General features: G+C 44.6%; 1 protein-coding gene across 2 annotated transcripts; it reads right to left on the bottom strand.

Moving 5' to 3' along the window:
* Positions 1–17,493: 17,493 nt before the first annotated feature.
* Positions 17,494–26,930, bottom strand: LOC143490857 (uncharacterized). 2 transcript variants are annotated; one of them, XM_076989365.1, is made up of 8 exons: positions 26,503–26,930; positions 22,802–22,867; positions 22,180–22,500; positions 21,472–21,723; positions 20,199–20,447; positions 19,842–20,090; positions 19,612–19,696; positions 17,494–19,236 (listed from the first exon to the last, which is right to left on the bottom strand). In XM_076989365.1, the coding sequence occupies exons 2-8, from the start codon at positions 22,854–22,856 to the stop codon at positions 18,045–18,047; spliced, it is 2,403 nt and encodes an 800-aa protein (XP_076845480.1). In that variant the 5' UTR covers positions 22,857–22,867; positions 26,503–26,930; the 3' UTR covers positions 17,494–18,044. The 2 variants fall into 2 exon arrangements, with proteins under 2 accessions (XP_076845480.1, XP_076845479.1); XM_076989364.1 differs by having other exon boundaries at positions 17,497–19,236; positions 22,150–22,500.
* Between the last annotated feature and the right edge of the window lie 837 nt (positions 26,931–27,767).

Consider the following 27,767-nt stretch of genomic DNA (forward strand, 5'->3'; position numbering starts at 1 on the left):
CTTTGCTTCGGACAGCTTACGGAAAAGATCTTGGAGGTAACTGAAAGCACTTGACTCCTTATCTAGAGCCCTGACAAATTGTTTAATGAGCCCCAATTTGATGTGTAGCGGTGGCATCAGCACCTTGCGTGGGTCCACCAGTGGCTCCCACTGTACATTGTTCTTCCCCACAGTGAACTCTCTCCGCTGAGGCCAGTCCCACCTGTGGTAGTGCGCTTTAGTGTCCCAGCTGTCCCAAAGGCAAATAAGGAAGGATACTTAGTAAAACCACCTTGGAGGCCCATCAGGAATTACACCATTTGACACCAGCAGAGTACTTTTTCAATCTTGTCTTTATAAAATGGCCACATACATAGCAAAATTCGTCTGCTGGATGTATGCAACCTGTTGATGCCATCTAAATTGACTAAGTTGCTGTGTACTGTAAGGAAAAAATATGTCTTTCCAAACTCAATAAAAATGGTCAAACTTTATTCCATGCAGTATCAAAGTACAAGAGTGTACTGAGGATTCAGCAGAGCAAGACTGATCACGCGGTAGCAAAGTAACACACAATATATACATGTGAAAGTAGTGGTCCTTCCTAAGCTCCTCCTGTAATGGGTGTGGGGTGAAGTGTGAATACTGTCGTTATCAGAATCTGAATAGAGAATGAATTCACACCTGTCTGTCTAGGTCAATTCCCCTTTGTCTGTGATGGCTGTTGCCCACTTACTATGCAATCCCAATCAAGTAGATCATGTCGCTCCGTCTCTCAGAAAGGGCTATAGTGGCCATATATAACTGTAGTTATACAGCTACCTACAATTCTGTACAGTCTCAGAAAGTTCTAGATAATTCTGGACAGTTCTAGAAACTTCTTGATAGTTCTCACAATTCCAGAAGCTTCTTAAGTATCTTGAAATATGGCAAATATCCTTAAAAATAGATCAATTTCAAAATATCATTGTGCTGACCACAAAAGCAAAGTTTACAGGGAATAATAACTTTTTTCTATTCATTTGGGGTACAAACAATCAGCAAAACACACTTAACAACTGGGAACAATTTTTTTTTTTATTTGTTACATGGTGTTTTCATTCTCTACACTTTTTGTTTATTTCTGCTACTGAAAACAACTCACCAGCAGCCTAAAACCAAGCTGAAATTGTGACGGGTAGGGTGAGCGAAAATAAATGGAAGCAATCACGCCAAGTCTCAGGGAAAAAGGATGGTTTAATATGTAAAGTGTGCAAACCAAAACCCGTCAACTGATCCGAATTAAGGATATAATAACCAGCAGTCAACTGGTACAAAGACAAGACATATATAGACAAACAAACGACCCACAGGTGAGACGGATCGCGGGCTCCGCCCACCTGAGGGACGAACACAACGCCACACCCACAGGACAAGCTGCTGCTGTAGACGGGGGCGACCAGTAGGGGGCCGCCGTACCGTGACAGATCCCCCCTCCAAGCCACACTCCCCTCCACCGGCTGTGCGGCCTACAGCAGCAGCACACAAAACAAAGTGGCAGGCAGGCAGGGACAAGGGACACACCCCCTGTAGTCCCGGAGCTGAAACACAAAACACAAACACAGGTTAGCTCGCCTACCTGGGCGGGACCCTGGACCGACTGGGCCGTCAACAAGACAAAACCACGCCCCGGTCGGTCACAGGGCCCTCACGCCCTAACCGGCCTTAAGCCGCATAGCCCCACAGGTGCGAGGACGACGGGCCACGGCTCCTTGTCCGTCCGGGGGTATGTGTGTGCAGGTTACCTCCCTGGGGCGTGGCTACGTCACCCCCAGGACCCCGTGGAAGGGTCTCCGTCCTGTGCAGGAGCTCTTCAGACCGGAGCCCCATGGTCCCCAAACATCCGGGGGCCCCAGCCCTCTAGGGAGGGGCTCTTTCCGACCGGGCTCCGGTCACCCCACAACATAAGGGGGCTCCTGCCAGCTGGAGACCCCCACAAGGTCCAGGAATGCCACGATTCACCGCCAGGGAGAAGCACCTGCACATAAAACACAAATGCACACACACACCCACACACACCAACACAGAACACAAATGCGCACTACCCTGATCCCCCCTCCAGGGGGGAGGGGTCTCCATCCTAACTCAGGAGAACCCCCCACTTACCTGGTCAGGGCCTCCCTCGGGAGCGACGCCCTCCGTGCCACTCCCCGTGGCACGGGACCACAGCCGGTCCTCCCCCAAACACACACTTAAGGGGAGGAGCATGCGTGGAATTACAAGCAACAAAACCACAAACACGCGAGAACACACACATACAAAGACTAGACAAACAAAAAACAGTGTACAAACAATGAACGAACGGGACTCTTACATGCGCGCTCGGTAATTTTGTGACGTGCTGCTCAGGTTCGCAGTCGCTCCCCCACACAAAACACAAGACGAGAGGGGAGCGAGGCGACAGTGACGAGCGGCACCCGCGTCACACACGAAACACTAAACATATAACACCACGAGCACGCACACTGGTCCACACGCCCATTCACACGTACACTTCACCCACACAAAACATGAAGAGTATAACAGGGAAGACGCCCTGGTCTTCGCCGTGCAACACACAAAACAAACGCACGGCGAAACTCTTCAGACAGACAAACAACGGACATGAAGAGCTGTCTCAGGGCAGACTGCACTGGTCCTCGCCGTGCTACACACACACACACACACAACACAAAAGCACGGCGGAGCTCTTCAAACAAAACACCACGCAGACAAACACTTACCACGAGACATGACCACGAACGAAGGAAAAAGCAAAGGAGACTGGCGGCTTCCGAAAGTGGCTGGTTATTCTGTGACGGGTAGGGTGAGCGAAAATAAATGGAAGCGATCACGCCAAGTCTCAGGGAAAAAGGATGGTTTAATATGTAAAGTGCGCAAACCAAAACCCGTGAACTGATCCGAATTAAGGATATAATAACCAGCAGTCAACTGGTACAAAGACAAGACATATATAGACAAACAAACGACCCTCAGGTGAGACGGATCGCGGGCTCCGCCCACCTGAGGGACGAACACAACGCCACACCCACAGGACAAGCTGCTGCTGTAGACGGGGGCGACCAGTAGGGGGCCCTCCGTACCGTGACAGAAATGAATACAGTGCATCAGAACTATAGAGCCTAGCATCAGCCAATCAAATACTGTCTACCAGAACCTAGAGCCCAGCATCAGCCAATCAAATACAGTCTACCAGAACCTAGAGCCCAGCATCAGCCAATCAAACAGTCTACTAGAATCTACAGCCCAGCATCAGCCAATCAAATACAGTCTAGCAGACAATACACTAACACTCTACAGTCAGATTTCTAATATGAATATTTACTTTGCGATGTTAGTTGATTGGATTAATCTGAATCCAAAACAAGCCAGATTCAGTCAAATGTATCCCTGCTTAGTGCATCTAACAGTAATAGGTTATATGTAAGTGTTCTATGAATATTTTATGAATATTTTTGAAAGACTATATATGTGCAATAAACATGTGCTGTATTTGTATTTATATGAGTTGAAATTGAATGTCTCTTACAGGGCTGGACTGGGACAAAAAATCGGCCCTGGCATTTTTGGTTTAGACCGTCCCCTCATAATTAGCGGAGCACAACCATCCTGTAATTTATGTATGTGGGGTACAATGTGAAAAAAAAATTAAATTACTGGTTAAAGTAATGGGATTCAATCTTAGCAGTATTATATCACAATCACTTTTATGATTTTATTGAAATCATCTCTAATATGTATTTTCTGAATTTCTCAGATTTAACAGCTAATTTTTCAGGTTAAAGGGGCTCCCTCCTTTAAACAGCTATAACATGTATTTGTATCTGGCTACAAACAAAGCTGCTTTATGAATTTATGCAACGCAAACATGTATTGAAAGCATTTGACACTGTTTTACTCTTATTTAGTGTGGGCATATATATTGCTAATATTACTTTTATATATTTTTACACTTACTGTAGTCATGCTTAAATTGCAAAGCTTTTATCGATCATTTATAAGTTTTTTAATCTGTAATATTACTTGTTTGAGTGCTTGAAACAAACAATGTTGTGTTGAGTCACAGCATAGAGGCTACAAATTTAAACTACTATCCAGCCTTTCAACACACCTTTAACCTAATTATCTAAACGGAGTGTCTATTTGCACCCGGGTACAAGTAGCATTTGCCACACAGCGAGGCTATTTTCACCCCTTAATTTAAAAATAGAAAGCGAACTCATCTGCGCATGTCTACCAATGAATGCGCAGGAAAGTTATACTTTCGCGAGTGACCGTAGCGCGCGACTCCGCACACATCGCGAGAACCTCCGCGAACAGAGGCGTTTATACTTGCCGCGTCACATTATTTGTATAAGTGTGCTAGTTAGTAGTATAAAGAAACACCCCTCAAAAACAGGGGAAGGAACATTTACCTGACAAATTTTAATGTTGCTTTGTGTTTCAGATTTGTAAATTGCTGGAATTTAGGCTAAAGTACTTGAAAATGCACTTAAAATGCACTTCTGCACTTAAAACACTTATAAAACACACGTAAATCATTTCAAAGTAATTTATATATACGAATTGGCTTGCTATTTTGACATTTGTGCGCCTAAGCATTGCGTTTTGTGTGCGGTCCGGTGACATTGTTGGCCTCAGTGACCCCTTGTCTCATGCTGCTGTTTGCGTTCCAGCATCGTTTGATTTACAAATTAAGCACTGAGTATAACTATTATTATTATTATTAGTAATGTCCATCACTCAATTTAACTCTAAATTTTAAGAGATATATTTAAGAAATAGTGTGAGAATTATTATCCAACGAACACTGTTGACTGAACACTCAGACAACGACGAGCACAGGACACTGCGCGAACACACGTAAATAGACAAATCACATAAGTCCCACATGATTACGAGCAGGCCCGTTGACAGTCTTGCTAGGGCCCGGGACAAGAAAGTCTAATGTGCCCCCCCCCCCGGCGCACGTCATTTGAATTTCGTCATTTGACAATATAGCCACACATCAAAGCTGTTTCTGACAGCTGACTGGTTATATACTTGACGCGTCGCGAGCGGTGCGAGGGTTCGCGCGAAAATGACGTAATCGCAGTGGCACCGACCGTGTGCGAGGGCCTCGCGCGCTGTCCATGCGAGGTCGTGCACCTCTTGACTTTTGTAACTTCGCGCGCGACGCGCTTCAGCGCAATGAACAAAGTCATGTTTGCAGGGTTCATACACCTTTATAATGTGGAATTAAAGCACTTGTACTTCACTTTAAAGGTCAATTTCAATATTTTCCAACACGTTAAACTTAATTGAGTTAAATATTTATACATTTACTCGAAATAATTCGCTTTTTATCACATTATTTAATGGTTGTTTATTTTCAAAACGCCCAATCTTAACGTCTTCACGAGAACTGTTCAGTCAGACAGCTATTTGTTGTGAAACAAAGTAGTTACTTTCAAGCATTTTCAAGTACTTTAGCCTAAATTCCAGCACTTTTCAAACCTGGAACACAATGCAACATTAAAATTCGTCAGGTAAATGTTTTCCTTTCTTTTCTGCGCTCCAGATTTCTGTATTTACTTTTAACTATCCACCACTGTATTTCCCGCTGTTGTGCGGGTACCAGCCAGTTACGGTCGGTGCTGGATCAAACCATTTTCCAGTGGGATGCGGGGGTGTATGCACTTAATGGAAAATATGCAGATAGGTTAAAAAACATATTTTAGCCATTGAGTTTATTTTGAGTACAGAATTTTATATTAATGAAAGATTTCAAGATTATTTAAAAATTATAGACTTTAAATAAAAAATAAATTGCTGGGCTCTTTGATGGGCCCCCCTGGCCCTGGGGCCCGGGACAACAGACCCGGTTGTCCCCCCCTGTCGACGGGGCTGATTACGAGACGAGCCACAGGTCAGACGGATTATCACAAGAGACAACCGCACCCACGGAGATCCACAGACGCAGACGAGTAGACGTAGACGACGTAAACACATGGCCAAAAGGGAGGGGCCAGGGTCCTCAGCGTGACAACTTGCAAACATCATCTTACTTATTTTATTTTATGTTCACAGACAATGAAGAAATCTCTTTTAAAACGAAGTTCAGAGTTAAAGTTAATTCCAGTTTGTGATAAATGTAGCTATGTTTTATTTTCTATTCTGTTTATTGTTGATGTAAATGTTTAGCTGGAAAATGGCATGTGCTAGGACTGCTCTATACGGAGCGCGCTGGCCACCCATGGGGCCTCTTTTACACCCTGTGCATGACGTGCAAATAGCACGTGCCTTATCTAAAATGCTATGATAGCCTAAAATGGACACTTGCTGCTCATCCAACACTTCTCAGTCTTGACCATTTGCTATTTTATCAGAATAAGGACGCGTGGCTGCAGGATTTTGGGAAGAATGCAAATACCAATTAATATTGATACTATTTGTCATGTGGTCCTGCCTCCCCCATGTCAGTCATATCTTTTGTTTTGTTCTCTGTGTGTTTGAGTATCTTTTATTTTGAAATCCCTAGTTGCAAACCATAGTCTCTGTCTTCACACAGAGGCCCAGGAGTGGCCTGCACCCGTGTCGCTAGTCGCTTTTTACTACAAAAAGTCTCTAGAGGGTCTGTAAGTCGCTAAGTTGGCAACACTTACAGCGGACCACGCAGAGAAAGGGTGGGGCCACTTTTGTCCTATATCCTGATTGGTTCAATCTACTGTCTATATTGAAGATGGGCCAATGGGCTGCCCCCTCTAAATTGTGGGCCGTTCTCTTAGAAAAAAAGGGAAGAAAAAAAAATCCATTGGCCCCTGAGGACTGTCGGCCCACCGGGCAAATGCCCGGTACGCCAGATTACCAGTCCAGCCCTGGTCTCTTACTAATGGTAAGCTTACAGAAAGGTAAGACAAAATTGTATTTAGAAACATGATTATTCTTTACCTAAGTACATCCGGTCTGTTGTGTATGTTTAATAACTTCCAATAAAACATCAATTATTAATTATTACCACATCTATCTCTGAGGTCAAATATTGCTTCTGTGTATCAGTGAGGGCTAGCAGTGTAGATGATGTGTGGGCACTGGACCAAGTCTGTTTTCAGGTGAGAAAGACAAGCAAGGAATCCTATTTCAAGGTCTGCAGTGGTTTTCGTGAACCTGGCCTGCTGATGGGGTATGACGAATGGGCAGCTGATTGATAATGAGGACGCTGACTTGTTTGTATTGCCTGAATAAGAGTTAGAAAACAAGACCAAAAGAAGAATGAAGCAATGCCATGTCACAGGAAGAGGAAATGCTTTCACTGTGTCTCCTTGGTTCTCATTTATTGACACTCTCATCATGACATAGAGCCAAACTTCCTCACAGTCTAGACTGACTGCCTTACAAGGGAAAGAAGTAACTGCTAAGTCCAGGCTCACAGCCAGTGGCGTGCACACATCAGCTGGTACTAAAGCACCACCAACTCTGCCCTTTATCAACAAAAGTGCCCTTTTGAAAGTGCCCTTTTGAAAGTGCCCTTTTGAAAGTGCCCTTTTTTTGTTGTTTTTTTTATTTTTATTATTATCATTTTACTGAGGTCGGTTTGAAATGATCTTTTGAAAACCTGAGCCCTGAAATTAGCCACCACCTCGCACACACCCGACCTCTCTCTTCCTTTAACACCAGATGCGCTGCAGCAGCAGTTCAGTTCAGCGAGTGGAAGGAAGCGTCTTCAGCACAGCACGCACGGTCACAGATAGACTTCTTCTCCCGTGCCCCACCAGCCAGACATTTTACTTGTGCAGTAAAATGTCTCATACAGCACCAAACTACTAAGCATTTTTAGCAGATTGATCACCTGATAAACTAGTTGCCCAAATCAATGATAGATAACGTGAGGACGACCACATACAAATAATTAAGGTAGAGTTTGCAAATCTATGTATTAAGCTGAAAGTTTTCTGTTGTATAGGTTTTGTTAGGCAACATAAATTAACACATTCGTTTGTGAAAGAAGAAACGGGAAGTTCCCCATTACCTGTGAAAAATGCCCATCTGCATTCATGTAATGACAACACTGTGACGCTCGGTAACGGAGGAACGACGAACGTCAGCTGTGAAACGTTTAACATTTATTGATGACAAACAAACACGTGGAGCTCCGTGCGGAGTGTAAACAGCAATCACACAACTCACACAGGCAGGAAACTTTAGACAAAGATGAGCACAAGACACTGCGCGAGCGCACATTAAATAGGTGAACACACAGACCCACGTGACCTCGAGACAAGGCACAGGTGAGACTAACGAACACGCTCACAGACAACCCACACCCAGGGAATTACTTACATGGACATAACGGCACGCAGACAACGTAGCGGCACGCCCACAGGGAAGGGTCCGGAGCTGTTCCGTAACAGAACCCCCCGCCAGGGGCTCGCTACTCCTGGAGCGTCCCGCGCAGCTGGAAAGCCCCGACCCAACACCGACGGGCAGGTCCGGAGCCGCCGGGATCACGAGCCTCCGAGAGCCGTCACCCCCGACGGCAGGAACCACCGCGAACAGCTCTAGCACACCCTCCCTGGGAAGACAGGGGAGAAAACATTAAACACGGGCACAAGTACAAACATGCACACAGGGACGCTGAACACAAAAGGCACAAACGGGAACAGTGGGTTCGGGAGAAACATTGAGACTGACAAAAACACAGGTACACAGACATTCATCACCGGAGCCAGGCCTCCCGCCTTGGGCAAAGCCTGTAGCGGCGAGAAAGCTCCAGAGGCTGGAGACGCTGCAGAAGGCGGTTCTCCTCCCGCCTGGTCCGCCCACTCACCACTAGGTGCCGCACGGCTGGCGAACGCGCTGGGTGCAGCGTGACTAGTCGACCGCTTGGGGGCAGCACATCTGGCGGACACGCAAGGTGCAGCGCGACTTGTCGTCCGCTTGGGGGCAGCACATCTGGTGGACGCGCAAGGTGCAGCGCGACTTGTCGTCCGCTTGGGGGCAGCACATCTGGTGGACGCGCGACTTGTAGCCCACTTGGAGGTAGCGCGACCGGCGGGTCTCACGGCAACCGTCCTCCCAGGTCCGTGGCTCCCTCCTCCGGGAGTGCCATAGGGGCTTGCCGCCCTGTAAGCCTGCCGGCGCCCCTCCCCTCTCTCTGGGAACCCCCCGTAGGAAGCCCCTCCTTTGCCAGGCCAGCCTCCCCTGGATCCGGTATCAGGGGTGGTGTCCATCGCAGGCTCCTCCTCCTCGGCCACGCTCCAGTCCATGGACCGAGAGGGGTATCGCACCGAGAGTGCTCCATGGGCTCCTCCCCAAAGGAGTCCCCACTCTCTGACGCAGGCGGACTGTCCGGTCTGCTCCCTCCCCCCTTATACATGGTCGGGACCGAACTCACCGACGGAGGGCTTTCCCCCTCACTCTCCTTGCCCTGCTCCTCGTCTCCAGACTGGGCTGAGCACACCGACGGAGTGGGGCTGACCTCTCCCTCGTCTTCCCCATAACACTCAGTGGGGGCTGAGTATAACGATGGAGGGGGGCTGACCTCTCCTCCCTCCTCTCTGTAATACACCGTCGGCGCGGAGTAGATGGAAGGAGAGTAGCCGGCTCCACCTTCTGTCCTAGGCTACCACTTTCCATGCAGTGCCAGTGCTTTCTATATTGTTTCATGCCATGTTTGGACCAAGGTGTTATGCTGCCTCCCAGCTCTGCAGCCCCAAACTACATTTGCCATCATCCCCTGGCCCACAGGTGGAAAACACACCATCTGTGTCCACCTGAGCAGTAGCTGATAAATCACCTACCTAAGGACTAAATCAATCTAAGAGCCAAAAAAATCAGCTTCCATTTTGAAGTGTCACTCAACAAATCAAAGTTCTACTACTTGCATCGAACTTTGATCTACATGATTTTAATTCAGTAACTGGTATATTGTGTTCTTGTTTGGTCTGATATAAGTTTAACATTTTTACCATTATTCTCTTGTACCTTGTGCACCTCCAGAATGTCTCCAGATCAGAGTTATCCTTCCAGTCTACAGTGACATTTATGATTCAGTCTACTGAGTCAATCTTGATTTGTGATTTGTCTGAAATGACATTTTTACAAAGGTAGCACAAGATAAACAAATTATGGAAACAAACGAAACCCTTGCCTTTGCTAAATGACTAACCACATGAGGGCTGTCTTTTTTAAGCATTGCTCTGTAGTTGAGAGGACCCCAATATTATTTTAATGTTTCTACTAATCTGAGATGTGGTTTGAGTGTTGTAAGGACTTTACAGCTGTGATCACTGCAGGCAAGCGATGCACTCAATGAGACTGATATTGACATTGATGCAATGATCTTTAACCTATGGTCATGAGCAGTATGTACACAGATCAATCAAATTTTATTTATATAGCACATTTTACAGCAGTTGTTGTCACAAAGCAGCTTTACAAGTGTCCGAGTCCTAGCCCCCAGTGAGCAAGCCAAGGGCGACACTGGAAAGGAAAAACTCCCTAATGACAGGAGGAAGAAACCTTGAGAGGAACCAAGGGGGGGAACCCATCCTCCTTTGGCCAACACCGGTCACCATGACAACAATTTAAAAAGAGAAAAAAAAGGAAAAGATATGAGGGATTGTAACATATAGCGCGCTGCGGCGCATGGAGATGGACACAAACGCTGAGAAGAGCGAGATTTATTACAGGGCATTCCATCATCGAGGTCGTAGTCACAGGCAGGGGTCATAACAGGCGAGCCATCCAGATGAGACAGATACAAGGGCATGACGACACAGACTGATAACAAAACCAGGCAGGCAGAGGTGTCAAAAGTATTTCACATTCATTACTCAAGTAGAAGTATAGATACTAGGGTTTAAAAGTACTTCTGTAGAAGTATCAACTCAAGCTTTTTACTCAAGTAAAAGTGTTAAAGTACTGCTTTCAAAACTACTTAAAGTATAAAAGTAAAAGTAATTTAAGAAAAAAAAGCCATTACGGTAGGGTGACCATATTTTTGTTTGGGAAAACCAGGAGTTGTTGGTTCTCCGCCAGTTGAGTATGATGAGGCTCAACAGGCCCTTTTCACACTTCCGCATTTTTTCTTCCGGAAGCTCTCGTTGCAGGGTAAAGTTACTTCCGTTACACATTAAACAATGGCAGAGTCCAATAACAAGAGCTTTTGCAGTGCACCAGGGTGCTCGATCTCGAAGCAAAAACAGTCGTATCTCAGTTTCTACGGTTTTCCGGCTGACGACGAGCAGAAAAGAAAATGGGTTTGTGCAATTAGGAGGGATGAAGGGGAAAACTTTGTGATACGGAGCATCTTTGTGTGTAGCCAGCATTTCACTGCTGCAGACTACATAGCAGGAAGCTCGCGGCTAAAAGTTGGTGCTGTTCCCTGTTACTGTTCCCAGTACTGTTACTGTCCCCGGTACTGTTACTGTCCCCGGTACTGTTACTGTCCCCGGTACTGTTACTGTTCCCAGCCGGTTTCAGTGGAACAGTTGCTGTCCGCGTTTGAAAGATCAAGCTCTCGGCTGGGAGTACACGTACGTCCGCTAGCATCTAGCTGTTACCCGCTAGCATCTAGCCCCGGTCCGCTAGCTTCTAGCTCCGGTCCGCTAGCTTCTAGCTCCGGTCCGCTAGCTTCTAGCTCCGGTCCGCTAGCTTCTAGCCCCGATCCGATAGCTTCTAGCCCCGATCCGATAGCTTCTAGCCGTGATCCGATAGCTTCTAGCCGTGATCCGATAGCTTCTAGCCGTGATCCGATAGCTTCTAGCCGTGATCCGATAGCTTCTAGCCGTGATCCGCTAGCTTCTAGCCGTGATCCGCTAGCTTCTAGCCCCGGTTCGCTAGCTTCTAGCCCCGGTTCGATAGCTTCTAGCCCCGATCCGATAGCTTCTAGCCCCGATCCGATAGCTTCTAGCCCCGGTTCGCTAGCTTCTAGCCGTGATCCGATAGCTTCTAGCCCCGGTTCGCTAGCTTCTAGCCGTGATCCGATAGCTTCTAGCCCCGGTTCGCTAGCTTCTAGCCGTGATCCGATAGCTTCTAGCCCCGATCCGATAGCTTCTAGCCCCGATCCGATAGCTTCTAGCCCCGATCCGATAGCTTCTAGCCCCGATCCGATAGCTTCTAGCCCCGATCCGATAGCTTCTAGCCCCGATCCGATAGCATCTAGCTAGAAAAGAGCAAGCTCTCGGCTGGCAGTACACCACGAACATCTACTAGTCGAGAGTTTGCTCTTTCAAATGCGGACAGCAACTGTTCCACTGAAACCGGCTCTGAAACTAGCTGTGATCCGCTAGCATCCAGCTCTGCTCGGTAGCATCCAGCTCTGACCATCACTCTGCTGTCGACTATATTGGACACTGAATAAACAATAACACGTAATAACTTGGTGTGTGTCATGAACTTTATTGATACTGATGTAAACCAAACAATCAATAGCTGACGTCCCTTGGCTTGCTAAAGCTGGGCGTACACTGTACGATATTTTAAATCATGTGCTCAGCTCCAGCTCAAACTCCGACTAAATCGCAGGGAGAGTCGGCTCGTGGAGCTGCTTCAACAGTGTGATACTCTCACGAGGAGCGATTTGAATTTCAAACATGTTTGATATTCTTGCGACGCTGCGATTTCTGATCAGGAGTTGGTCGTGAGGCGTGAATCGCTCCTCGTTTACCTGTGTAAACTACACGATGCACGACACGCGATTGAGCCGAAACTCAGCCCGATCGCAAAAATAGTCGCACGAGTGAAAAATCGGCTGAAAATGGGCCAAAAATCGCACAGCTTAACCTAGCTAGATATTGTTAACTAAAGCTGTCAGTATAATATGTAATATTATAATATATAACATAATAATATAGACTGTTTTACCACTCCGTAGGATGACTAATGGAACCAGCTATACCTTAAATAATAGTTAGTTACCTAGCTAGTGCTAGCTGGTGTTAGCTTACCCTGGTATAAGTGAATAAATTATTCTACAAACAATTTGTAGCCTCTATTTAACTTGGAACCGTTCGTTGTTGAATGTTCTCCAACGATACTGGAAACGTATTTAAAATTCAGTCTTGGCAGCGACGACAGGGATGAAGTAAACACACGCTCCATGCTGAGGTGAATTGACAACAGCTATCTTCTGCGAGTACCGGAACTTGTTTTACCCGGCGGTGACGTATTTCCGTTTTGTTGTGAAAAGGGCCTACTGATGAGGCTCAGGGATTCCGTGTCATACAGCGCCGTGCTCAGGGTCCTAGTGCCTGTAGAATTAATGGCCTGATTAACGTAATTTAAAAACCAGGACATTTCCAGTTTTAAAAAATATCCCGGGACGCCCGGGACAGGACGTGAAATACGGACATGTCCCGGGAAATACGGACGTTTGGTCACCCTAATTAAGGACAAAAGCTTAGGTTGCACCACAGGATCTATAGTGCACTAGCCTACAGAGGTGTTTTTTACATCTGCACCTGATGCAATTTGACAGCAGATTCCGTGACTGTTTAACATTGACATATGAACGCGACACGCAAAAAGTTATGTCCATTCAATAACTGCCTTTCACCGTTTCATATTGTAGCAGCGAAACACCACGATAGAAGGCAGTTAATACTATAAACCCTTTATTAACTCGCACTTCAGACAGAACCACAGGGCGTTGCCGCAGTATCACCAGTTCATACAAGTGACATCAAGGAAGTATGAAACACTTAGTAATGACGCTTGTTTGTTAAACAATATTCTTTAGTTATCTGATAGTATGTTTAAGCGCAAAACACTAATGTGCGCGATATTGTTGGAATGTTCGTGGCGAATTTAAAAAGGTAGCGCGAGCTAACCAGTTAACGGACGCTCAACGGTTTTACGAGCTACAGCCGATGACGTCGCTCTACCACCGAGTACTCCTGTTCACCGTTTACTAAAGTAAGTAGCTTTACTAACTGGCTAACATTTGCTGTCAGTGGCCAACTTTCCCGAAGAACCAGTTTAGGAGCAGTTATTTTATGTTATATTAAAATGTTAATGTTGAAAAATGGGCACATATGTCCATTCAAAATGAATGTACTAGAAGGGTTGGTTGGTCATCCTGGCATCCTGGTGCTTAGTTGGGACGCTTCACTCAAATTCTCGTTTCTCTGCCACGGACATCTTTATACTAACCTACATACGCCTGCTACGTCCTCGCTGGAGTGATGGATCACGTACAAACCAATAGGGTGTCGGAATATTATATGTTTATACTTCTCATCCAACCACAAATCAAATTCACTCTATCTGGATGGCGCGATTAGGATAGGGGTTTTTAAACGATGACACGCCGGAATGAAAACAAGTCTAAATGAAATACCAGTAACGAGGCTATTTTTTAAATGTAAGGAGTAGAAAGTACAGATAATGGTGTAAAAATTTAGGGAGTAGAAGTAAAAAGTCAGCTGAAAAATAATTACTCCAGTAAAGTATAAATAACCAAAATTTCTACTTAAGTAAGGTAACGAAGTATTTGTACTTCGTTACTTGACACCTCTGCAGGCAGAGTAACACAGAACAGAGAATAAACAAACAGAGATTACCAGGAACTGAAGTAACAAGGCACATGAATCCACAACAGCCCCAGAGAACGAATAACGGACAAGGGGCTAGGAAAACACGGGGACTAAGTACACGGAACTTAACAAGACACAGCTGATCACACTGACAACACGGGCGTGGCAGACAGACGGAAACCAGGGCAACAGACAAGCAGGGCGGGACCAATGGGCAAGGAACAACACAGACACTGGGACAGGGAGACCGGAGTGACAGCTAGGAGAGGGGGGCGTAGCCCTACGTGACAGGGATAAATAAAGTCCATCTCGGTGAGTATTTATAAACATGAGTCTTTTATGTAATTCCTGTTCAGTCCTAAACGTCTAGATGGTTGGTAGATATAAGCCATGTGAACACAGAAGGAGTTGGTCTAAGGTTTGTTTCTGCAGCGGAACAGAGGCTATGCTGCATAGACAATACAGCGCATTCCCAAATCATTACCACATTTCAGAAACTTGCCCAGTTTAGTTATATGGAAAAATTTATACATAATCTACAGAAGAGTATGTGAAATGCAATTTACATGATCTCATTCTTATAAACAGGAAAAGTATCCACAGTGTGGTTTGTTGTGGGATGGAGAGGGGTGTGTGTGTGCCTGTGTATGTGTGTGTGTGTGTGTGTGTGTGTGTGTGTGTGTGTGGTGGGGGGGCTTGGTAGTGGGGGTGTGTAATCAAGATGGGGATTCAGACATTAGGTGTGGAGTGATATGTCCCCACTGTACAACATTATACAAATGCAAAAGTATCATGGAATATTAATTGTGATCAATTGTGATCATCAGTTTTGTTGTTTGATTAAAATGTAGTAGTCTCAGAGTGGACACGGGTCAAGGTAAGGTAACATTGTGTTGAGTTCAAAGGGGTTGGTAATCCCCACATTTCAAGAGACGCTTTTAAGGCTGGGTCAGACAAGACTGGGCACAGGACTGCCTAGTTGAAGATCTTTATTTAGACTTTGAGCAGAAACAGAGCTTCCTGACATGATGACAAAACAAAATGCGAAAAAAAAAACCCTGAGCCAAGCAGGATCTCAAAAGGAGAACCTTACAACATGAGAACAGAGCAAACACTCAAAGGAAACCTAATAGCTAAATAGAAAATATGAAAACAAGATCAGACAGACTAGCAAAACCACACAAGAACTCACACAGACCTGACAGACCAAGGGCAGATAAAACAAGGGGGTTAGACAAACAGCAGAATCAAAACAAAGCTACATGTGGCAGGTTATTAAGGGAACTGTGAGGGTGAGGCCTGTAGAGGGGAACCCCAACAACACAGACCAGACCTACATAAACCAAACCACCAGCACAGACCTACATAAACCATAACACCAGTATACACCTACATAAACCATAACACCAGTATACACCTACATAAACCAAACACCAACATAGGTGTACACTACACTACTTAAACCAAAACACCAAACCACCTTATAAACCAAAACAACAATAAAGGCCAATACATGATGCACATATACAAATAATCCAACCCTGTTGGATTATACTTATTTATTCTTAATAATTGTCTGTGTGTTTTTTGTGATTCATGAAAAGCATGTTTTTTGCTGAACAAATGAGCAGATAGCATGTTTCTAAAATGGAACAGGTAATGGGAGAGAGAATGTACTCCTATTGAAACACATACACTTTATATTTATACAACATGTTGTTGATTGACAGGAATCCAGAACTGCTTTAAAAATGTAAACACTTATGATCTAGAAATTCCATTTGAGATCTCACTGCTCATTTCATTAGGGTGTCTCATGAATATGATGGCTGTGTCCATGGATGATGACACTGACCCAGAAGAGATGTGTGAATGTTGTTCAGTTCACACTGCTGTAGATCACTGAGGCATCCTCAGGCGAAGGAGCTGCAGACCTGTAATCAAAGACCAAATTGGAACCATCTGAGATAATCTGAAAAACATTCTGAATGCTTTCATGCAAATCTACATTACATTAGAGTGAGCAAATAAAACTAAAAAAATAAAAATAAAAGTCTGATTGTTGTGTTCTATTTTACCTCCTGGCTGGACCATTGCAGGAAAATGTGACACTAGCATACTGAATGTCATCTCTCAAGGTCTTCTCTGTACATTGATAATGCTTGTGTTGGACACTAGCATACTCATCCTCCTCATCTGGCTCAGAAACAGCAACATTCACTGCAGAACTTTCAGGTGTCCAGGGATTGGTGGGTTGCAGAGGTACAACACTGGCATACTGACCATCCTGATTGGTCATGTCCAGGTTGGAGGCTGGGTCACTTGTAGGTCCTGCTGTTATGTTACTATAGATATTTTCAGGTTGCTATAGATATAGATAGGATGGGTAAATTATACCTTACAGTGGCAAGGAATGACAGAGACAACAGTTTTTTTAAGATAAATGTATGTTTTCCTATGTACTTGTAGACGTTCTCAAAGAAAATGCAACAGAACACATTATGCATGGTGGATGTGTATTGATCTTAGCTTTTTACCAGCTAGAAACCAAATTAGTCATTCATTGTCACAGTCTCTGTCGCCTGTAGCTGCTGTGAATGTGCTAGCACTGCGTCACTACATCACTGTTTTCTCCTGGCCTGTCTCTCTCTAATCTAGTCAGGCATGTTTTCCCTTCTGCTGGACATCCATAGACTTGCACTATGCTGCCTTGTGTTTTGTGTTCTGTTCTTTTCTGCACTCCTGGCTTTTACCTGTTATAATGTCTCCAAATACATGTTGTTTATCTCCCCATTTTCACAGTTGTGCTTCATTACATATATACATATATTTCTTGAGTTCACAAACAAAATGAAAAATAGATAGGAAATGCTGTGTTATCAGAGTGGACTTACCCGTTTTAAAACGGAATCTTCAGCAAAAGCAGCACTACGTTTTCTCCTGTTATGAACATAATAATAATAATAATAATAATAATAATAATAGACATGTATTAAATTAATGATATTAATGTGACGCTGGCGTGCGGGAGGAATGAGGAGACACGACGAGCGTCTTGCGATGAACATATAACGTTTAATCCACATAAACACACAAAGCTCAGCACATACGGTGCAAGCACGCTGACGCGGGTGCTGACACGGGCATGAACTTTAGACAAAGACGAGCACAAGACACTGCGCGAACGCACATTAAATAGGTGAATTACACAGACCCACGTGACCTCGAGACAAGGCACAGGTGATACCACGAACACGCTCACAGACGACCCACGCCCACGGACGTACAGACATGTACATAACGACACACAGACAACGTAGCGGCCCGCCCACAGGGAGGGGTCCGGAGCTGTCACCATGACAGAACCCTCCGCCAGGGGCTCGCTACTCCCGGAGCATCCCGCGCAGCTGGAAAGCCCCGAACCAACACCAACGGGCAGGTCCGGAGCCGCCGGGATCATGAGCCTCCGAGAGCCGTCACCCCCGGCGGCGGGAACCGCCGCGAACAGCTCTAGCACACCCTCCCTGGGAAGACAGGGGAGAATACATTAAACAAGGGCACAAGCACGCACACAGGAACATGGAACACAAGAGGAACAAACGGGAAAAGGAAATTAGGGAGACACAGGGGAATAGACAAACTCGGGACTCCCGCTGGCCTTGCTCCTGGTAGCCTCCCTCGGGGAGCTCCGGTCCTCCCTCTGGACGCGACTGGAGTCCTGGCTTTGTGCCGCACGCCAACTGGTGTCCGCGGTGGCTCCAAGGGCGCATGACGCACCCACCTTGGGCCGCTGGCCACGCCAGGAACTCTCTGCGTTCCTGGGGATGCCCTCATCTCGCCCCCCGACATCTCCATCTCTTCCTCGCTCTCGGAGACGCTCCGACCCAGCGACATGGATTCCTCCGGGTCGGGCAGTGGGAACAGTCCATGCCGCTCACTGCTGAGGGGGACCGGGGAACCTCCTTGAGGTGCACGGTGCTCCCTGAACGTCCCGAGGCGCTGTCCACCCCCTCGCTCTCGACCTCGCTCATAAAGGGCGATGAACAAACGGATGGAGGGCGGCTGGCTTCCTCTCCCTCCCCGTAGTAAACAGTAGGAGCCGAGTAAATGGACGGGGGAGGACTGACGTCTTCCTCCGCATCGTGTCGCCCTGTGGAGAACTTGTGGCTGGAGGGAAGAGCTGGTATCCTCGTTTTCTCCCTCCGCCTCACCGTAGTCTACGGTGGACTCGGAATACTCCGACGGGGGGTAGGTCTCGTCCTCCTCCTTGCTTGGAGAGTCCGTTTCCCCGAACTCATCCTCGGGAGGGGTGAGGGCAAAGGCGCCTGCACCCACCAGAAACGGCTCACCGGTCTCCTCCTCCTCGGGGAAGACCGGGAGCGTTGCGCTGTCCTCCTCCCTTGTGCTGCTGCCCACAGCCATGGGTGGCAGCTCCAGGGACGCGTGGGGGTGTCTCTCCTCCCATACGCGTACCGCGGTTTGGCGGAAGTGTTCCGCCATCTCCGCGTCGTCCGTCTCCTGAGCCGCGCAGAGCATGTATGCACAGAATGGATCCTGCTTCATGGTCTGCTCAGTGACGGGGACCTCCTGGCGCCGGACTGGGGAAGAGCCGTGGTGACGCCGGCTCTTTCTTTTCCCCTTCGGTGCCCGGGTGGCGTATCCTGGCATACGCTCTCTGTAAACGGCTCGTCTTTCTGTGACGCTGGCGTGCGGGAGGAATGAGGAGACACGACGAGTGTCTTGCGATGAACATATAACGTTTAATCCACATAAACACACAAAGCTCAGCACATACGGTGCAAGCACGCTGACGCGGGTGCTTACACGGGCATGAACTTTAGACAAAGACGAGCACAAGACACTGCGCGAACGCACATTAAATAGGTGAATTACACAGACCCACGTGACCTCGAGACAAGGCACAGGTGATACCACGAACACGCTCACAGACGACCCACGCCCACGGACGTACAAACATGGACATAACGACACGCAGACAACGTAGCGGCCCGCCCACAGGGAGGGGTCCGGAGCTGTCACCGTGACAATTAAGAATATGAAAAACACACATCTTTACCTTGTCCAGAAAACTCCACTGAGAAGGATTGTAGCCACAATCAGACAGACTCCAAGAATTACATAAAAAATCATGGAGAATCTTGCTAAGAGACAGAAAGATTAATGTTATTATTATTATTATTATTATTATCATCATCATCAATAGTATTAAAAGTATTTAAATTTAACATTGACTTGTGAGATCTAAAACTAACACCTAATTCCATGTAGTGTGATCACATTTCTCACCTTTTAAAGTGACTGGCACTACAGCTGATCTCTGTATCCCATACTTATTCTGAACAACACAGTAGTACAATCCACTGTCATAGATGATGTAACTCTGTCCAGATCCTACAGGTGAGGTTCCTCCTTCTCTAAACCAGGTGTAGTTCTGCACAGGTGGGTTGGCATCACTGTTGCATGTCAGAGTCACTAAACTGGCCTCCACTATTTCACCAGAGGGACTGATGGATACTGACACATTCTTTGGAGGATCTAAAAATTAGGAACCAATGACAGGACTTAATCTGAGAATGTGATGCCTTAATAATAACCATTAAAAAACACAGAATTGATAATTGCACCAATTAAACATTAACTTACACAGAACATTCAGAGGCACAGTTAAGTATTTTGTTCCATATTTGTTAAAATATTTGCACTTGTATTCTTTACTGTCCTCAGAGCTGATATTGGCAATAGTGTAGATGCCTCCAGAAAAGGAAGTGTGGCCCTTAAACCAGGTATATTTAGCTGGTGGGTTGGCATCACTGCTGCAGGTCAGAGTTATTGAACTGCCCTCCACTATTTCACCAGAGGGACTGATGGACACTGACACATTCTTTGGAGGATCTAGGAGAAATATAACCAGTAGCAGATTTTTTATTTTACTTCTTTGTCAAAGAGAAAACACCCAATAATCTGAAATCTATATATTAAACAAATAATAAGATTTTTCAAATTCTCAGTTCAGGCATGAATGTTGGGCAAAAGATACATGAAATAAATTAGTTTACATGATTTTAATGGACATATATTTATATCAATACTTTTCTGTCACGTCCAGCTCTGCCCTCCTCCCTTGTCCCACCTAGTTTCCCCGTTTCCTTGGTTTCCCTTTTGTCTGCCACGCCCCCATCCTCAGCATTTCCACCTGTGTCTCGTTTACTTCCCTGGGTTTTGTGTCTTTAGTTTCCCCTGCCCGTTCTACCCTCGTTGGTCATTGTACGTGAGTCCTCCCTTGCTTTCCTGCTCCTCTGTGCTTCCCTGTTTTTCTATATGCCTGTTCGTGTTCTTTGTTCAGTATCCAGTCGCTATTGTTAGTTTATGTTTCCTCCCCTTTGCCTTCTGCTCGGCTCCATGTTATCTACTCTGTAGATTATGTTTTCTCCCCATTGGCCTTCCCCCTTGCTCCGCGTAGTCTACTTGTTTATGATTTGTACTGTTATTCGTCTCTTTATTGCTCAGGTTTATATTTATTTGTGTTCTACTGTAATCTAGTTTAGTTATTTCGTCCTTCGGCCTGTGTTGGTATTTGTGCCCCGTTCTCCCCTTCGTCGTTGCTCCCCTTGGTGTTTTGCTTCTCCCCTTTACGTTCATGCAGTGTGCGTTGTGGTAATGTGTGTTGACATTTCTTAGTTGTCTCGTAGTCCCGTTCATTAGTATTAGCCCTTTGTTGTATAGTATAGTTTCTATCTGTATACTGTGTTTCTGTCTAGTGTTTTGTCGCTCTCCTTTGAATAAATATTAATTTACTTGCAATTGTATCACCCCTGCTTCTGGTAAATGTTAGAAGTTATTCTTGAGATTAGTTATGCTAAAATAGTATTAATAATAAAATTGTTTTATGAAAATGGAAGAAAACATCTGTACTTACATCTGACATCGAGAGTAACAGCAGACGACTGATGGCTTTGTCCCAGTACACCACAGCTGTAACTGTTTACATCATTCTTACTGATTGTCTTCAGGAGGAGGTGTTTGTTGGAGGCTAAACTGGTGGTTGTGCTTAAACTGACCCCATTTTTGTACCATGTATATTTTGGCTGAGACAAACTGCAGGTGGTGTTACATGTGAGAGTGACATCCTCTCCCTCCAGCACTGTCTCAGGAGTCTCTACCTGGAGGTCTGAGAACAAGAACAAACGTATTGCTCATACAGCATCTATTGAGTTAAGATGTCCACAGTGTTTTGAGCATCAATGCATAGACATAGTCTAATAATCAACCTTTAAAAAGATGTTAGGAACACATGCAGTAGCATTTAATCACCATAGTGTTTGTGTGTGTGTGTGTGTGTGTGTGTATGTGTGTGTGTGTGTGTGTGTTACTATTAATAAAAAGTCAAATTCCATGAATTTTGTCATTTAAAATGTTTCTCCAAGTGTGGTTTTGAGGGTTAACAGAATTACATCTCTACTGTAGAATGTATATGTAGATATATGTGTAATAATAATTATATATCTGCTGTAGAACATGTGGGTATGTGTGTAGAATAATGATTATATCCTGTATCGAACTGAATGAGCAGAGAATTATTACTGATGTAAATCACCTGTGATAAAAAGCTGAATTCCAGGTATACCTTGAAACTTTCCATGATCAGTAGTTGTTAAAAACCTGAAGTAGTATTGCCTTGTGTCGTTTTCTGTCACATTTCTCAGTCTGAGGGTGCAGTTGGACTGTGTATCTCCAAGGAACTGAATCCTGTCTCTGTACTCAGGGTCTAAAGACAGGTCTGGAGGCTCTACATTACTTATAACCTGCTTTGTACTCCAGAATGTTTTTCTAATGACATAATCATCTGGGTACTGGTAAGTACAGCCCATGGCCACTGTAGATCCCTTTAGGACACACTTAGATTCATAGCTGTAAATCACAGCCCACCCATACTGGGTAACAACCTCTGCAACACAAAATCCAGAAAAGCATCAGTTCTTGTGGAACTCATTTACATCTAAAAGCACAAAGGGAGAAGCTCCACAAGCCTTGCCCTATGTTGGGGGAGTGGCTGTAGTAGGGTGGGGGAGGGGACTGTAGTAGGATACAGTATAGGACTGTAGGAGAACAAAAGCTATAGCATGCACAAAATTGGTAACTCTAAACATATATGACTTCACATATACAGTAGTTCACATTAAATTGTCAATCTTTTTCTTTGTTCAAAAATGTCTGACACAAAAGTTAGAATATTGTGTCATACTCACCAGATATTGAAAGAAGGAAAACAACAAGAGTGGGTGGAGTTTTATGGACTGACATCACACACACAGCTGTATTCACAAGGATGAAAATGCTGATTGTTTACTTGATTTTCTTTTTCTTCCTAATTTACACTTTCATCTACAACTCTGCATGCCTTTAAATTTTGTTTGTTTGTAAAAGCATTCAAGACCTTCTGAAAATGTGACAAAAACAAAAGCTTAATATAAGACCTGTAAATAAAACTGGACATTGTCAGCATGTGCTGTATTATTACATATGTACTTATATTTTAGTCCTGGGGTCATCTCTTTTCTTATATTCTTTGATGGTCAAATGCATATAATTTTTAAAATCAGCCACTTACACTACTTGTTGGTTGTACAGACTGTACAGAGGTTTAGCCTCTGATGATGGTTCCAGCTCTTTGTCATTCTTGGGTTTCTGCTGTCTTAAGTACTAACTTAGCACTTCATGCCTTAGGGAAATCTTTCTGATGTAGGCTACTACTGGAGTGCTGGTCTTAGAAAGTTGAATTTGGGAAGAAACCATGCACTATGAGGAATTTGATCACATTTTGCAGGTATTTAGCTATAGCTGCATTCATTGTGGCCTATTCATGATTCCCATTTGCCTGTGGGATTTTATTGTATACTTGTACCTGCACTGAATGTTACATGTTATGTTACCTTCTGAAAGTACGATCCCCTCACTTCTAAGTACCTCATAACATTATGTCACAATTTCCCCTCCATTGTCTCTATTCATTCACCTGTTTGTTTTTCACTTCCTGGTTTTCTGTTCCATGCATCTCCCTTTTTTGGTTTCTGAGTCCACACCTCACAATTACTCTGCCTTATACTGTTGTTTTGACCTGTTCATAGTTTATCCCACATTTCTCCAATGTTTTCAGTCCCATGTTGCTAGTCATTATCTCCAAGCCCTGGGGGTTATTCCCGAAAGTGGGTAACTCAACGTATGTTAACTAACCCAGAGTTTTCTGTTCCAGAAAGCGGGTTAAAACAAACTCAGTGTCAGTTGAACAATCCATTACTTACTTTAGTAACATTATTAAGCGTCACATTTCAAATATTACACATCGCGGATCAGCCCTCAATTCTCTCTAGATACATCCAGATTTTATACATCGTTCTTGTTTTTTATAGGGGAGAGGCACGGAAAGGCATCACTAAAAAGGAGAGCTCTTATATGATTTAGGAAGCCTGAATGTGGATCTTGTGTTTAAAAAATGTCTTTTATAGAATTATTTGTTCAATTACTTGGTTCAATGCAGACAGATTTCTTAAAATTTATAATTGAAAGTTTGAAAGTAGGATTGAAAGTTACTGGATCGAGGCAGACAGTTCCCGGAACACACCCTTAAAAATGAAAGAGTTCCCGGATCCTTTTCCGGCAGGATCCGGCTCAAATTAAGCCCTGCATGGGTGACAACAGAGATGGTGGTGTTGTCAGAGACTCCATCTGCAATCACTGCTTTTCACATTAAATCATGCACCACCACCATCCACCCTGTAACATTTTAATATACATTACAGTCAAATGCACTTTGTTTTGTTATTTCATTTTTCCTGTAAATGTCACGTTACGTCCCCGACCCCTCCTTTTTGGGGGTGTGTTTACGTCATCTGCGTCTACTCGTCTGCATCTGTGGATCTCCGTGGGTGCGGATGCGTCTTGTGATAATCCGTCTCACCTGTGGCTCGTCTCGTCATCACGTGGGGTTTATGTGGTTTGTCTATTTAATGTGCGTTCGCGCAGTGTCCTGTGCTCGTCCTTGTTTGAGTCACACGTGTTAGTTTGTCAATGTGTTTTATGTGCGCTGTCTGCGCCCTTGTTAGTTGTGAATAAACGTGACGTTGGAAAAGTCAAAGGATTCCTGTCTCGTCCGTCGCCTCGCACCCAGCGTCACAGTAAATAAATATATTTAGGATTATATTTTAAGAATAAGATGTAGTTATGTACAGCCTTACCACTCTTATACTGAATTTTTATCTGATGCCATGTGCATTTCACACCACTCGGATTAGACCTGGAATTAGTAAGTGTTCAATTAAAAATAATAAAAAAAAACTCAATACTGTCACGGTGAGGCGGCCCCCTACCGGTCGCCTCCGTCCACAGCGGCTGTTGTTGTTGAGGGTCGTTTGTTTGCCTATATATGTCTTGTCTTTGTACCAGTTGACCGCTGGTCATTATATCCTTAATTTGTATCTATTGCACGGGTTTTGGTTTGCACACTTTCTATTAAACCATCCTTTTTCCCTGAGACTTGGCGTGATCGCTTCATTTTTAGTTCGCACACCCTGCCCGTCACAAATACAGTATTATAAATGTGGAGAATATAATCATATAATTGCACCCTTCTGCTAAATATAAAAATATCCTTTTCACTCACGCATTAACTCTGTTGGCATTTTTTTGACATGCTGACTGCCTTTCTCTAGCAGCTACCGCAGTATTACATTTACGTTTAATAATATCTAAATATTCTGCAGTCATTAATACTTCAAGCTACAGTGGTGTGAAATACGATACTCTGCGGATTTTCACATTTAAGTCCATGATAAATCTTATTTATCGGTGTTCCATTATGAATGCCTTTTATAGTTAACGTGTGAACGCACTTCTGTCTGGGTCAACCTACACAGAGCTGAGCGACCCTGATTACTTTAACTCCGATCAGCCGTTTTGGAACAGAAAACTCTGAGTAAGTCAGATCGAGGTAAGACAACTCAGAGTTCAGGGTTAAGTTTAGAGTTTGTTAAACCCACTTTCTGGAATACCCCCCAGGGCTCAGGGGAGACGTCCACATCCCAACATCCACAACACCACTCCCTCAGTCATAGTCGAGCATAACCAACGAGAGCCCATCCACAAGTGCTGCCCAAAGTTTCCACCGAGTCCTACGTTTGTTATCTTGTGTTACAAGTTGTTCATGCAGCGCTTCTGCGCCTTTATTTTGATAGGTGTTTTTGTCAGTGTGAGTGCAATGGACATTAAAGATACGACAATGCCTATTGTTCCTCCTGCTGCTTCTGCCACATCACACAATACCTTCAACAGGATGCAGAAAAATGGCACAAGGTGTACCTAATGGCACAAGATTTGAAATACTTCAGGATTAATGGTGTCCTAAGTGCAGGAAAAATACAGGCAAATACTTATTCATCATGCAGTACAATCAGAGAGGTGTTTGACTGGCTCTAAATTTATTCTGTAACAGGACAATGACCCCCATCAAACACCCAATGTCATTAAGGACCATCTGTGATGATATGGCCCTCATCGAGCCCTGTTCTCATCAGGTTTGTCTGGTATTACATGTAGAGAAGGATTTCAACATGTAAAGAAGCAAGCCAATAGCCACTGAAGATCTGCCACATCAAATAGTAACTTGACTGACTTGATTTCATTTTTGTTTTTGAGAGAGAAACGGCCCCAGGCTAAATTCTGAATGAAAGTTGATTCAGCTCTATCTATGATGGCTACCATATCTAACATCTATCCAAACACTGAAACACCTTATGTGTTTCACAAATAAGGAACCATGTTCTGAACTGCATTTAAACCTTCAAACAATTTTGATTTGTAATGGTTTCATATTTAGACTTTACTAGAGAATCCATGAACAACTCCCTTTGTAGACGTGTATATAAAGTGGATGAAGCATTAAAGCAGTTCTTACCTCTCACCAAGTGAATCCACAATGTATGAACAGTAAATTATACAAGAAGCAGCAGCTTTAAGGCTTAAAACTGCAACAGTGTGTCACAGATTTTAATCTTTCATGGTGGTTCCTCTTTTTCCTGCATCTGTCCTTCTTTCACAATACTAGTTTCTCCCACTACCAGAGAAAACTATTCAAGGGTAGTTGTGCAGTGGACTGACCCTAAAGTTAAATATATGAATATGTAGATTAATGAAAAATAAATAAATTAATTATAATTGAAATATATAATCAAAGTGATAAATTAAAACAACTGAAAAGTTCCATGCCTCTAAGAGAGAGTGTATGAAAGAGAGAGAGAAATTGAGAGGGAGTGTGAAAGAGTGATGGAACAGACATAAATGCAGGTAGGAAATGGTGAAGGCAGAGACACTGAGGAGAGAGAAGAAGACCAAGCATGAGGGAGGCATGATTTAAAAAGAGGTAGACGTCAGAGGAACAAGCAGTCGCCCAGACGAGAGTGAACTATAGTACATCCCCACACACCACATTGTGAAACTGTGCTGTTGTCATGGTTTCCCAACTCCTGTGCATTGCAATTCCGAAGTCTGCTTCTGGTTTGGTTTAGTTTTCCTGGTTGCTTCATTTTTCATGCCCTCTTTGTTTAATATCTGGTTCTCCACCCCATGTTACCTCATTGGAAATGTCTGCACCTGTGTGTTGTTTAAGCATTGTTAGTTAGTGTATGAAAATCCTGTGTTTCATCATCCTGGATGTCAGTGTTTATGTGAGTATGTGTCCGCAGATTACCATAATTAAGATGTTAAAAGTAGCTTCCATAAGCTAAGGTTCATAAAAAAAAATTATCAGCAGAGGCAGGCAGCATTTCTGGACAGCAGATGCCACAGTCAAGTAGCACTGGCCACACTAAGTGCCACAATTATATGGAACCTGCCACAAGGTGCCATTTCTAAGTGGCACAGAGGCCACTTCATGCTGCTTACATGCCAAACAGGGACTGCAACCTTACAGAAAACTTGGCAGAAAGACATGCCTCCCAATGACCTCTGAGATGTTTTGCGATTGACCAGATGCAGATTGATTAGCACTCAGTTTTGGCGCATTTCCACTAGGTCCTGCTTGGCGCGGTACGGTTCGATACGGGTCGATTCGCAACGGAACGGTACGGTCGCGTTGTATTTCCATTACAATGGTGAACCACCCCAATGTGGGTGGAGTCGCTGTTGGCGCGCGGGTTGTAGTGTCGTGACATCATTTGTATG

Source organism: Brachyhypopomus gauderio, unplaced genomic scaffold (assembly GCF_052324685.1).
Source record: "Brachyhypopomus gauderio isolate BG-103 unplaced genomic scaffold, BGAUD_0.2 sc67, whole genome shotgun sequence".
Lineage (NCBI taxonomy): Eukaryota > Metazoa > Chordata > Actinopteri > Gymnotiformes > Hypopomidae > Brachyhypopomus > Brachyhypopomus gauderio.

Bases quoted from the DNA above. Each gene is read 5' to 3' on its own strand.
- LOC143490857 (XM_076989364.1), bottom strand. From the start codon at position 22,856: ATGTCAGTCCATAAAACTCCACCCACTCTTGTTGTTTTCCTTCTTTCA. The intron at 21,724-22,149 runs GTGATTTACATC...TCTTGTTCTCAG, and splicing joins AATTCAGCTTTTTATCACAG to ACCTCCAGGTAGAGACTCCT. The intron at 20,091-20,198 runs GTAAGTTAATGT...CCTAATTTTTAG, and splicing joins TGTGCCTCTGAATGTTCTGT to ATCCTCCAAAGAATGTGTCA.